The sequence below is a fragment of the Artemia franciscana genome, unplaced genomic scaffold (assembly GCF_032884065.1).
Source record: "Artemia franciscana unplaced genomic scaffold, ASM3288406v1 Scaffold_320, whole genome shotgun sequence".
Lineage (NCBI taxonomy): Eukaryota > Metazoa > Arthropoda > Branchiopoda > Anostraca > Artemiidae > Artemia > Artemia franciscana.
Genome location: NW_027063873.1, coordinates 106792 through 120013, shown reverse-complemented (window position 1 = coordinate 120013; position 13222 = coordinate 106792). Strand labels below are relative to the sequence as shown.

The following is a 13222-nucleotide window of genomic DNA, read 5'->3' as shown; positions in this document are numbered from 1 at the left end:
CACAACTAGAAATACACAGGCTTAATTACTTCTTTGGATAGAGCGGTAAAATGCAAAAAAGAAAATAATTGAAGCTTGAAATTCTGTAGCACATAGGAAAAAAAATTCAAGAGAATCAACGTAATGATTGAAAAGCTCTCAATACTTTTGGTACATTTTCTTAATACCTTAAGCAAGAAAAATTTAAAATAATTTCTGAAAAATGAGATATAATGTACAGCTTTTGACCAAAAAAAAGTGCTACAACAACTGGAATACCAATATATTGAACGAACCCGAGGAACTTTTGATTTGAGAAAGCTAACTGCAAGCTAGAAATTTGTAATACAGCATTTTAGTTTTTAGATGCAGCTTATCAATTGGTTTCATTTACCAATCAGGCTCCAACCCGAAGATTCCTAGTTTTGGCTCCAGTGAAGGAGTTCATTTTATATGAATTTCAAAGAATCTGAAGAATTCTGCCTTTGTTTTTTTTCTTTTTTAAAGAAACTGTTGGTTTCTTATTCAATTACTATTCGCACCTTGAGGTGCAAATTGAAAAAATTCCTATTAAAAAATAATTTCTTATCTTATTTTCAACATTATTTGCTAGATTAATCAGGAAAACGCAGAATATTAAGCCTTTTCGTTGGATTTTCAACATTTTTTTTTGAGTCAGCAAAGTGTAAAATATTAAATTCTTTCACTGGAATTTCATAACTAATTGGTTGGACTTTTCAAAAATTGAGTATTGGAAAGTCAACAGAACATGGAATATTAGACTTTTTTGCGGGACTTTAAACGTTTTCTGTTGGAAAGTTAACAAATCGTTGAAGATGACACTTATTTGTTCGATTTTAAACATGTGTTGAAAATTCAACAAGAAACTTTTTTCTTGTTTAAGCAGTTGAAATTTCAACGCATTTTCTTGTTGGAAATCCAATTTTTTTTAAGTGTATATCTACAAGTCCAGAAGTTAGAAAAGAGCACCAGTTCTGCGATTCTATAGTAATACCAGTATGTCATCAAGATCATTGTTAAAATTCACATCTGTTTTTTTAGTAGGCTCAAACTGCGAACAGCAAATATCACACACTGACAACCATAACGAAAAGATTACTATTGAGTTCAGCATAGGCAAGAACATTCGATTCCGAACTTTCTTCTTCACAATATCCATCATAAAAAATGACTTCTCAACTACAGGCATTGCTTATTGGCAGGCTGAGGAGGGTCAACGCCCACTTCGTTAAGTTACGAAATGGAGGGACAACAACCGGATCAAGATGGTGCAGGGCCTTGACCCAGAATTCACAAGAGTCAATCGGAATTCCTCCACCACCAGCTGATCCCCAGTCAACTGCCAAGAGTCTTCTCCACTGACTCTCTAACTCGCTAATATTAAGCACTGGAATAACATCCAAAGGCAAATCACTAAATCAAAGACGTAACTGCAACAAACAAATGGTGGGAGAAAGCACTTTCAGTTTCAGCAGAGAATCAAGAGCTTGGGGCAAGCGCTTTAAAAATGCTCATGCAGCTGCCTTGAGAAATTTGAGGCAACGCAACTTTACTTTTTTCCTTTTGATGACTGATCAGGTTAGATCTTTCAAGCTCCAAAAGGAACTCGTATAAATGGTCAACCTAGGCTGTAGGAAGGTAATACATTTTGAAGTCCCTATTCACTGTTAATGACACTGCAGATGAGTGCAATATTTTCCGCAGAAGAATTAATACAAACTCTTTTAGCTTTTCAAATAAACGAAAGTGATCTGCGTCGGTGCGTTGGAAAAGGATGTTAATTCTCTGGAATTCTGCCAATAATGGCTTCAAGAAAACAATATACGCCTTATTTCGTTCATTGAGGTACATATCATGGAGTATTCGGGCAGTGTAGCAACGTTCCTTTTCCTTCGCTAATCGAAAGTGTGCTGACAGCTCAGAATACTGCTCAACTATGCGAACGACTGCTCCATATCGAGAAAGCCAACGGGTATTGGAAGGAGCAATAATTTTCAACGGGATATTTCCATCGTTTATGATATTGAACATTTGCTTACATGCCTCTATTCGTAGCGGACTAACGTTAAGCCACCTGTAAGTCTCTGAGAGCCTGAACTCCAAATTACTTAGAAGCTCTCCAACAGCCATGGAAGAACACAAATGTAGGGAGTGACATACACATTTGAAGAGTTGGAGTTGAGGCAACCCGTCATCTCGTAATAATGTGAACTCCGAATGGTTCCCACCACACTTGTTGTTTTGCTCCATATGTCCCGATACCTATCAGATTTTTTAGAGGAATTCCACATGAAGCTAAGAAGTCTTTCAGTTCTCGATGTAAAATTGCAGAAGTGGTCGAAGGCACTTCGAACATGCCCAAAGTAGCACAAAGAACTTTCTTCATCTTGGGTCTATAGTAGCTCACACAAATACACATAAATTTCCTGGTGGCAACATCAGTCGACTCGTCCAGAATAAGGGTATATCCGCTGTCACCAATATCGGCGACAATCTCTTGGAGACTTTCTGGTCCAAGAACATTATTGATAAGGCCTGAACTTTTTGTTCTCTTCAATTTCGTTGCCTCGGAAACTGGTCCAGGAAAAGCACTCGTGACAATGATGGATAGGTGTTCAATAGTTATAATCGACGAATGACATGCGGCATGTGCTGCCAAAATCAGTTCTACTTTTCGTGCTTTGACATCGAGCTGAGTAATTCCTAGAAAAAAAATGGGGTTTTAATTCGGCAGGTTAATATACAAAGTGTCAAATATATCCTCCACCGCTTCCGACGGTGATTCACTTTTAAAAGTGAGAAACAATTTGGAAGAAGACTAAACTGACTTTTCGCGCGAGCTTTGGATAAGCATCTGACGTAAGGGTAAAGACGCCATAAAGACTTAGCTTGAGGAAAGCCTCATATTTTCAGGTATTGACTTTGAATAAAAAGCTTTGAGATTGTAACATCCAGTTTGTGATATTTTCTTTTTTACTTCAATTGTTTGAGCTGACAAACTACAAAGACAGGCTACTAGTTCTGCATGTAATGAGGTCCTGGATATGTAATGAAGCTTGAGGCTATGTGGATCTTTTTGGCCTTCTGGTAACTAGCTACCTCCTTACACTCTATCTCCTCGTACATATACTATAAAGCATCAAAAAGGAGGATTGAAATTGAAATATAATTTCATGAAACCTGTAATAACTCAGAAGAACGCTAATAGAGAATCAGCCTACAGAGGATAAGCACTAAATTTTTGTATTTTAATTCTCTACGGTACTTGTTCAGTGTATTGAAGGTTTGCTAATATAAAAATATTTACAATTTACAAAAATAGCCTGGAACCTTGTAATGCAAGTTTACATAAAATACTGACGGAAAATTGTGACAAACTAAATCATAGATGACAAGAAGCAGATTCAAAATGACTGAGGACAAAATTAGGACTACAAAATATTCTTGTGTAACATTTTGAGTGTTCCATGCTTGGGGGTTATGAAGTCCATCTTCATCTGTTTCAAGCACAATTTAAAGGAAAAAGTATTTGGCGTCTTACCTTTATCCATGTTTTGTAGAAACGTTTCTATTCAATAGTTGTAACTAGTAATCTGCCGCAATAAATAATTCTTTGTGATTCACTTTACTTATTTTAATCTTATTCTTTAGTGAATCAAAGGGTATAGTTAAACTTTTCGTTAAATCCGTTCTCTTTTTTCCTCGAAAGTTTTGTAAGAGAATGAACTTGACAAAAAAAAATTCTAGAAAAGAAGATATTCTTTGGAGTAGAAAAAGCCCAAAAGTAGCCAAATTAAAAAACAATAAGCCCGGTTTCCCGCCCCAAGCCCGGGAAAAAACCGCCCGCCCCAGCCTAGAGAAATAAGCCACCGGGGCTTGAAACAAGCCAATCTGGCAACACTGTCTAGGATTCTCAATTGAGATTATAGAGCTTGTCCGAAATCTCAAGTATGCAGAATTAACTTCGCATCTGTCTGGAATTCTTCGAAGAATTCTTAGTCCGGACTAGAATTTCATCTGTAATTATCGCAGGGTTATGACGTCAAAAACCCCACGAAAAAATTCTACGAAATTGCAGCATTTATCTGAGGTTTTTCAGAAGAAACTACAGAAAGTTAGTGGCGATCCATATCCAAAGCATAAGGAAGACCAGAGTATAAGGAAGAAAGATATGTTTCCAGAGAGATTTCAAATTCTAAAAATGTATTACAAAAAAACTTCCAGTGTAAGTGGCTAAGAATATATCAGTTTAAAATAAATATATTTGTGATCAGCACCTTTTAGATGATTATTATTAAGGATGTAGATCTTCACCTTGCTCAGTGATCATAGAGCTTTAATTGTATGATAACTGCTAAATACAATGATCATTGACTTCTTGTTCTGTTATTCTTGAAGCAAAAAGTTAAGCTGTTTTAAACAAAGAAAAAACACAAAATTTCTCATGCCCTGCTAAAGGATAATCTCTAAGCAGAGTAATAGCTGATCAGCAGTTTTTTGATAGTTGTTTAATAAAGTGATTGTTAATGTTCTAGTTGAGTGACTTCTTGTTATCTCAGAAAGGGGTAAGGTTAGGAAAATGAAACTTTCAGGGGTGGGTCTACAGGCTAAAGTATATCCTGGTAAGGAATTCTAGAGTACCCACCTCCACTCCTTCTCCCTCTAGAGAGGTTTGATCTGACAGGTTTGACAAGTTTAACAGGTTTGTCAAAATCGAAATTTTGACAAAACAACATTTTATCTTAAATTTTAGTTACCAGTTGCTTTTTCTCTGCCTTTAGTTCTGAAAATGCAATTCCTGTTATGAGTAGAATTCTAAGCCATATCAATGTTTTTTTTCAAAATTTAGGAAATGTATTGGCATATCTTTGAAACCTTATAAATTTGGATTGAGCAAAGTTGTGAAGCTGAAAACAATTTTGTTGTACTTCATTCAACAGAAGATCTATTTTGCAAGATTTCACTTTTATAACACATATTTTGAAGGTCGGGCCCTCTAGAGGGAGAAGGAGTAGAGGCAGGTACTTCAAAGTACCTTCCAAGGACATACTTTAGCCTGTAGATGCATCCCTGAAAGTTTCATTTTCTTAACATAACCCCTTTCTGAGATAGCAAAAGTCAATCAATTTGAATTTTACCAAATGATTTTCTTTCAAATAAAATTGATCTACCCTAAATAGGGTGATAATCCTGTCTTCAAGCAATCATCACATTAAAGCTGCAAACCCATTGTTTACATCAAAATGCAAATAAGCTGAAATTGCAGTATAATTGACTAAGTATCAGTGCAGTATTAGCATTTGAACCATGGTCTAGCTCCTTTAGAATTATGTTTGAGTAAACTGATGTGAGCTATCTCTTCTAATCAGGACAGGGCTTTAAAATAATGTCCCAGGGATGAAAAATATGGTAGCTTTTCCTTTAACTACATATATTTAACTATATTGTGAATCAGACACAAATTTATTTTTAAGCTTTTTGATCTAAAGGATTTTTTTTAAACTTGGTCAACTATCAGAGACAGCACCTTACCCATTCTTGAAATTATACTAAACAAATCTGATAAATTCTAGTAGGATCCAATTTGGTGATATTTTGCTATGTACATTTATTCCATCTTTCATTTAAATTGTATACTCCTTTCACTAACTTCAGCAAATCAACAAAAAATTCTACTTTTTGTGTATAGAACCCCCTCCTCTTTCCCTATTTGACCTAAGGTCAATAAAAAAAACTTTAAAAGTCTTTGCCTTTTAGACCTAGGGTCATAGTCTCAGAATCTCAATCAAACAGATGGATGGACAAATAGATATTGCAATGTCTGTGTTATCTATAGTTAACACATTTGATCCCAGAAAAGATTTAACAAATTTTATCATTGTGACATCAAATTTAGCATGCTGGTGAACCTGATATTTGCCTTTTAGTGTCCTTTTTCAAATAATATTTATAAAAAATAAAAAAAGTCTATTATTTTTGCTGTTTAAGATGTTTATGATTTTACAGAATGTTATATTTGAGTGGGTGTGTGTGCTAGGATTAACAATGCTTATGACAGCAAAGGTCCTTTCATTTGTGGCACCAAAGAGTATTGAATCCCTGACCCTAAACTCCTGAGTCAACTGTCATATCTGAAAAAATGTATTTAATTTTTTTGGGCTCCTAAAGGTGTAGTTGAAAATAGTCAGAGCTTTGGGGTGTGAATCCTCTTTCGTCCTGTTGGAAGGAGGCTAGTACTGTACTTGCAATTTTCATAGTTTCTTGATAATCTTATAATCTCAATTTTTGCAATTTTCTTGTTTCTTTACCACTTCAATGGTATTCTATGAACCTGTTCTTGTTCTTTGTAATATGCCTTTACTGTATTTGGGGTATATCTGTAGGCTTCTCTTTGATACTCTACAATAGCATCCTTATTTAGATCAGGTTGCATGTAGCTTTTTCTAAATGTTGTCAAGTCTCTTAAGTCACTTATACCTGATGCTTTCCCTACTGTTTTTAGTTGGTAAAAACAATTCCAAAGAAAGTTCCCATTGAAAAGAGCCCAAAAGTGAGATTGAATTTATCAAAGCTTGGAGGTTCGCCCCTTCAGTCTGTTAAAAGAAAACAGATTCATAATTGAAGCTTTGTTCATTTCAATCTTAAGAGTGACCTACATTTGTGATAATTCATTAAATGATTGTAAAGGGATACTTTTGTTTATTTATTTGTCTTGTTTGAATTCTAAATGATTTTTTTTTTAATTCTTTAAATTGATATACATTCCTTTCAAATTAATTAGTTGCACCACAGTTCCATTTGCAAGTTTTGATCTACTTTGTAACCCTTGGTCTCAAAATTGCATATAAATTTATTGAAGCTAGGGAAAATAGAACTCCTGTCTGTTTGAAGAAAATGGATGGATGTAAGTTGGTTTAATTACACTAAGGTCCTAGGGCCATTGCAATTGAAACAAAACAATAAAGATTAATTATAAAATACTTGACATTGCATAAGTATAACAGTCACAAAGAAAAACCATTCACAAAATTTTACTTTTGTGCTCAGTTGCCGACCTGAGCAATTGCCAAAATTTTTAAACCTTGCAAAACATTCACCAGCCAACTCTCATGACCCACACTCTTGTCTATACATCAACAATTCATTGAAAAGGAACAACTACCCTACTGACATTTCTTCATTTGTACTTATGTTTAATAAGTTTAAAAGAAAGCTTATATGGCTAAGTCAGAAGCCCAGTAAAGGACCAGGTGGTCCTTTAGCCAGGAAGTGCAATAGGAAGCTAGGGGCCAGCCATCCTGTGCTTTTGCATGCCCTTCCTGCTTACTGTCCCCACATTTCTTTAGGTAACCTTTTAAAGTTGGGCTAATTCTAGCAGAGCTAACAGAGTCACATCACTGAGCCCTGTCCCAAACCAAATAAACTGGTAATGCCAGGAATTAAACCTGTGCCCTTTGGACAAAGGATTATCAAGCTAGAGAGCCAGCCACTTAGGGAGGAACACAAATGTGACAATGCAACAACAATTGTTTAAAAAAAAAAAATATTTAAAAAAACTCAAGTCATAGTTGCTGCCCATAAACAATATTCATTTTATTTAGACAAATTAAATTTAAGACAGGTATCAACAAAACTCCATCAGTAATTGTATTTACTTCAGATACAATAAGCAATATGAAAGCTTAGTTTTGTGATATTCTAGTCTTGAAATAATACAAAATGAGAAAAATTATATGTTCTATTTGTTTTCCACAAGCTCATTTCAGACTGCAATGTGCTTATGGTGCACTTATAATCTCTCTAAAATGCTTTAAACACAAGGAATTGTAAAGACAATTGTTCTGATCAGCAAGACAAATATTAAAAGAATTCTCTAAACATGGAACTTTTTAAGACAGCTTTTTAGCAAAGCAAATGCAAAACAAAAGAATTCAGCTAAAAGGTGGTAAAATATAGGACAAATCTAATTGGTCTAAATAATCAAGGCCTATAAACACAACTGCCTTCTAATCTCAATTCTTTGTGTTTCTGATTCTTAGCAGCAGCTTTGTAACGGAAAATCTCAGCTCTATTAGCCTACTAGATATGGTCTAGATGGTAGTGGAGACATTTACTTTTTCTCTAGAAATATATTTAGTGCATAAGTGGATATGCACTATGTTACAAATCTAATGATCACTCAATTTGCATGACCACTAGATTTCAAAGGCCAGAGAAAATTCGATCCTTGAATCTAGTGATGACCTTTGATCTTGATTGCCATCATAAAAAAGTCATGTGCCTTACTTATTGTTAGGCATAGGCCTACCAAAGACTATAGTAAATGCTAGATATACCCAGTGTCTGACCTAAGCTATCCAAAATCAAAGTCTTGACAATTGTGCATGCATTATCTGTAAGAGAAAAAATTGCTCCTCCATCAGACAGAGCAAAAGAATGTCCAGTACTCGAATTTGCAGTAGTAGCAAAGTGATTAGGAGCTACATGGAAGCTGTTTTCAATCTGATGGTTGATTTCTGTTTCTTCCCCTACTACTGAGTTGCTGTTGAGTAGGGGTTTGAGCTTCGAAGAACAAATGACAAATACAGCTTTCGGACTGAGTATTCAGAATTAACCCTGCATCTGGATGCATCATTCTTTGTGAAATAAGATTTCGGACACGGTCATAGATTCGTCATGAAAAACGAAAATTTACTATCCGAATTATAACCCGTAGATTATAACACGGATTGAAGAGTAAAAACACATTGGTATTATTAAGATGGCAAATATTTTAAAAGTTACAGCTGTTGAAGCTGTGAATGCCTTTTCCAGCTTCTGGATAGTAGTGATTCAAGTAGTTCTAGTGACGATGAAGTGGACACAAATACAGAAATAGCCAGAACTCTAGCTTGTGGGGTAGGCTGCTTGCTGCTGAACAGGAATGAGGTGTCAAGAAATGAAGGTTTTATAGATCAAATTCTCCCCTGCATGAGTGAGGAGGAATTTTGGACCAATTTCAGGTAGACAAAGGGGTATACAGCCTCTTATTTCTTTGTTGCTAAAATTCTAATCAGTTTTATAGAATTTCAGCAAATTACATGCACATCTGCACTAGCAAGCTGCATGTTTTTTTCTGGTTGATGTATCGTTGTCAAGTCATCAGTCAAGAAGCAGATGACCTAGTCTGGAATATGAGAGCTCTACTCATGGAGTGACCCTTGAAATATGAATGAGCTGTCATATTTTAAACAGCCATCAGTCTATTGACAGAAGTCTCTTGTATCAAGAATGGTTCATCAGTCACTTGATTGATTGAAAGATTGTCAGATAAAGATGTAGTCTTCACGAATTTTCGTGTAGAATTCGGGAATTCATGAAGAATTCACGAATTCTTCCCATCAAGTTTCATCCCAATCTTTCCACTCTAAGCATTTTCCAAGATGTCCAGTTTCCCCCTCCAGCTCTCTCCAATGTCACCGAATCTGGTTGGGATTTAAAATGAGAGTTCTAAAGCACAAGATCCTTCTAAAGATCAAATTTCATTAAGATCTGATCACCCATTCATAAGGTACAAATACCTGATTTTTTTCTAATTTTTCTGAATTACTTCCCCCTGCAACTCCACCAAAGAGAGTGGATCCGGTCCAGTTATTACTGTCACATATCTTGGACTTGTGCTTATTCCTCCCACCAAGTTTCATCCTGGTCTCTCTCCTTTAAGTATTTTCCAAGATTTTCGGTCCCCCTCCCCAATGACACTGGATCTGGTTGGGATTTAAAATAAGACATCTGAGTTACAAGGTCCTTCTAAATATGAAATTTCATATGGATCTGATCACTCCTTTGTAAGTTATAAATACCTCATTTTTCTAATTTTAGAATTATCCCCCCCACCCCAAAAAAAATCCCTAAAAGAGAGCGGATCCTTTCCAGTTATGTCAATTATGTATCTAGGACTTGTGAATATTTTGCCCTCCAAGTTTCATCCCGATCCTTCCATTCTAAGCATTTTCCAGGATTTTAGGTCCCTGCCAACTCCCCTCAATGTCACCAGATCCAATCAAGATTTGAAATTAGAGTTCTGAGACAAAATATTTTTCCAAACATCAAATTTCATTAAGATCCAATCACTCATTTGTAAGCTAAAAATACCTAATTTTTTCTAATTTTTCCAATTTCAGTCCCCCCACTCCCCCTCCCCCCCGGATGGTCAAATTGGGGAAACGACAATTTCTAATTTAATCTCGTCTGATTCCTGATACGCCCGCCAAATTTCATTGTCCTAGCTTACCTGGAACACCCTAAAGTAGCAAAACCAGGACAGATAGACAGAAATCACACCTCTAGGTTCAGCATTTCAGAGAACCCTGCTATGGAGGTTTCAAACTTTTATCGAAAAAACATCGAAAATTGTACTTTTTTACCAGCAGAACAACCATGGATGCATGTTTATTTGTTTGTCTTTCCTCAGGTTTGATTGTATCAAACTAATGACCCTAAAAGATCAGCAGAGGGCTCATTTGAACAAAAATTAAAAGTTCTAGTTTCATTATTAACTGACCAAAAAGACTGGAGGCTAGCTAGCCCCTTCTCCAAGCAGCTAGTTCAAAGCTGTCTAATCAAAATTTAAGAATCCTGCTTGAAATGTGGACTAAAATGATGGGAGATAATCTTAGAGCTTGTTTTATCAATTTTCATCCATATTTGTCTTCTTTAAATTTGAGCCTTCTTTAAAAATTGATCCTAATGAAATTTCAGAGATGAGTCTACAGACTAAAGTATGTCCCAGGACCAAGGAGGATATTTTGAAGTATCTATATCCACCCCTTCTCTCTTCAGAGAGCAGTGACCTTTAAAATCTTTGTGATATGAAAGTAATATTGGAAAATAGGTCTCTTGCTTAAAGAAAGAACAAGAAAGCTTTTTTTAGCTTTACTACAACTTTGCTCAATCCAAATTAATGAGGTTTCAAAGATCTGTAAATAGGTCTAGCTCAGCTAGAAATATTATTGAAACTTTTAAAGGAGCTAAGTTGAATAAAAATTAAAAGTTCTAGCACTCTTTTTAAGAGTCAAAAGAAATTGGAGTGCAAGTAGCCCTCTTCCCAAGCCTATTCAATGTTTAAACACATCTAGTTAAATTTTTGAGAAAGCTTTATTATTCAGTAAAGTAGAATGCTCAGGGTATTATGAGTAGGTCTAGCAGATGTTAACCTCCCACAATTGTGGAACTGGCTCACTATGCTTTTAAAACTAGGCTAAATAAAAAGGTACTGTATGTATTTTCATTTTAGCCCAACCAATTGATTTAATGGTTCTTCAGAAGTTGATATTCATGACCATGTGGAATTTTTAGGAAAATTCGATAGATTTTTAATCATAATTTGCACACAGCTGTGTTATATGCATATGAGCTACTATCTGACCAAATAATTGTCTTTGCATGACAATGTCTTCAGAAGGGAAAATCCAGTATTCTCAGCTTCACAACTTTGTTCAACCCCAATCAAGATTTACAAATACACTTCTTAAGTTTAGAAAAAAGACTTGGCTTAAAATTTCAGTCAAATAGCAAGTAAAATTCTAGTTTAGTGACTTCTTACTATCTTGGAAAGGCGTTAGGTTGGGAAAAATGAAACTTTCAGGGATGTGTCTACATGCTAAAACTGATAACTAAATTTTAAAATTTTTAATTTTTAATTTTTAATTTTAAAAATGATAAACTAATAACTAAATTAGAATTTATTTAATCAGTTTCATAGAATTTCAGCAAATTAAATGCACATCTGCACTAGCAAGCTGGATGGTTTTTTCTGGTTAATGTATGATTGTCAAGTCATCAGTCAAGAAGCAAATGACCTAGTCTGGAATAGGAGAACTCTACTCATGGAATGACCCTTGAAATATGAATGAGCTGTCATATTTTAAACGGCCATCAGTCTATTGACAGAAGACTCATGTATCAAGAATGGTTCATCAGTCACTTGATTGATTGAAAGATTGTCAGATAAAGATGTAGTCTTCACGAATTTTCACTAGAAGTAGTAGTAAACTTTAGCCATGTAACCTATGATGAAAATTTGACTCTTATCTTTATTAGTGGCCTAGCCTGGGCACTGTACTATGTTCCATTGTTGATTTCGAAAATATTCCCAAAATCTCCAGCCTTTCCCTGTGTACATTTCTGGATAATATATATTAAAGGAGCCATTGCTAATTTTGCCTAATATTTATAGCAATCAGAATAACAAGTAAGATCAATGTAGCTTCATTCCCTTTATTAATTTATTCATAAGTACAATAAATGCATTTTATCCCTTTTAGGATGACAAGAACTACCTTCAAAAAGCTTGAAGACTATGTGACAAAACACATAGAGATGAAAGGCTAGGCCGGAACTGAACCAATGACCATCCAAGAAACATGCCTCATAATTGTATGGTACTTGGCCACACAGTGCTATTTACGGGAATTGTCAAGTCTGTTTGCAAGATCAGTAACATCAGTTTGGCAAGCCATCACAAGAGTCTGCAATATCTTAGCTTTTATTGGTGTGAAAGACTTTATAAGGTGGCCAGGTCCAAGTGAAGTGGGCGATATTGCACTAAGTTTTGAATCCTCAGTGAAGACTGGACTGCCTGTGCCTGGGATTATAGATGCAATAGATGGATGCCATGTTAAGATTAAAGCCCCTGAAAGTGACCAGATTTCCTACTTAAACAGGAAAATGTTCCACTCAATAATAATTATTGCTGTGTGCCTACCGAATAAATTATTCTCCTAAGTAAGTGTGGGATTCCCAGGGTCAGCCAATGACAGTAGAGTTCTTTGCAACTCATCTCTCTCGTTTGAAGTTGAAACATCAAAGAATGCATATTTTACCAACTCAAATTATCACGTAATTGGTGACTCAGCCTTTCCTTGCCTTTCATGGTTGATACCAGTTTTAAAAGACTCAAGTGCAGTTACTTCAAAAAAAAGCGTTCAATAAGCAAATGTCAAAGTCACGGGTAGTTATCGAAAATGCTTTTGGTGACCTTAAAAATAGATTTCGAAGAACTAAATTTGTAAATACAACTGTTGAAAGGGCTAGTGTAATAGTGACTGCATCTTGTGTATTACAAAATATTTGTATTTTAAATGGGGATGGCATGAACACGACATTTGTAGATCCAAGTGGTGGATTGGACTTACAAATTCCAGTTGCTCCCTTCAAAAGTGCCCATGAGAGCGATGAAGGT

At 35.4% G+C, this 13222-nt stretch overlaps 1 protein-coding gene across 1 annotated transcript; it reads left to right on the top strand.

The window, feature by feature from the left end:
* The first annotated feature begins 12387 nt into the window (after nt 1–12387).
* LOC136043137 (putative nuclease HARBI1) lies at nt 12388–12765 on the top strand. The gene has a single exon (XM_065728067.1). It carries the CDS (start codon nt 12388–12390, stop codon nt 12763–12765), a length of 378 nt encoding a protein of 125 aa, XP_065584139.1.
* Nucleotides 12766–13222: the final 457 nt, after the last annotated feature.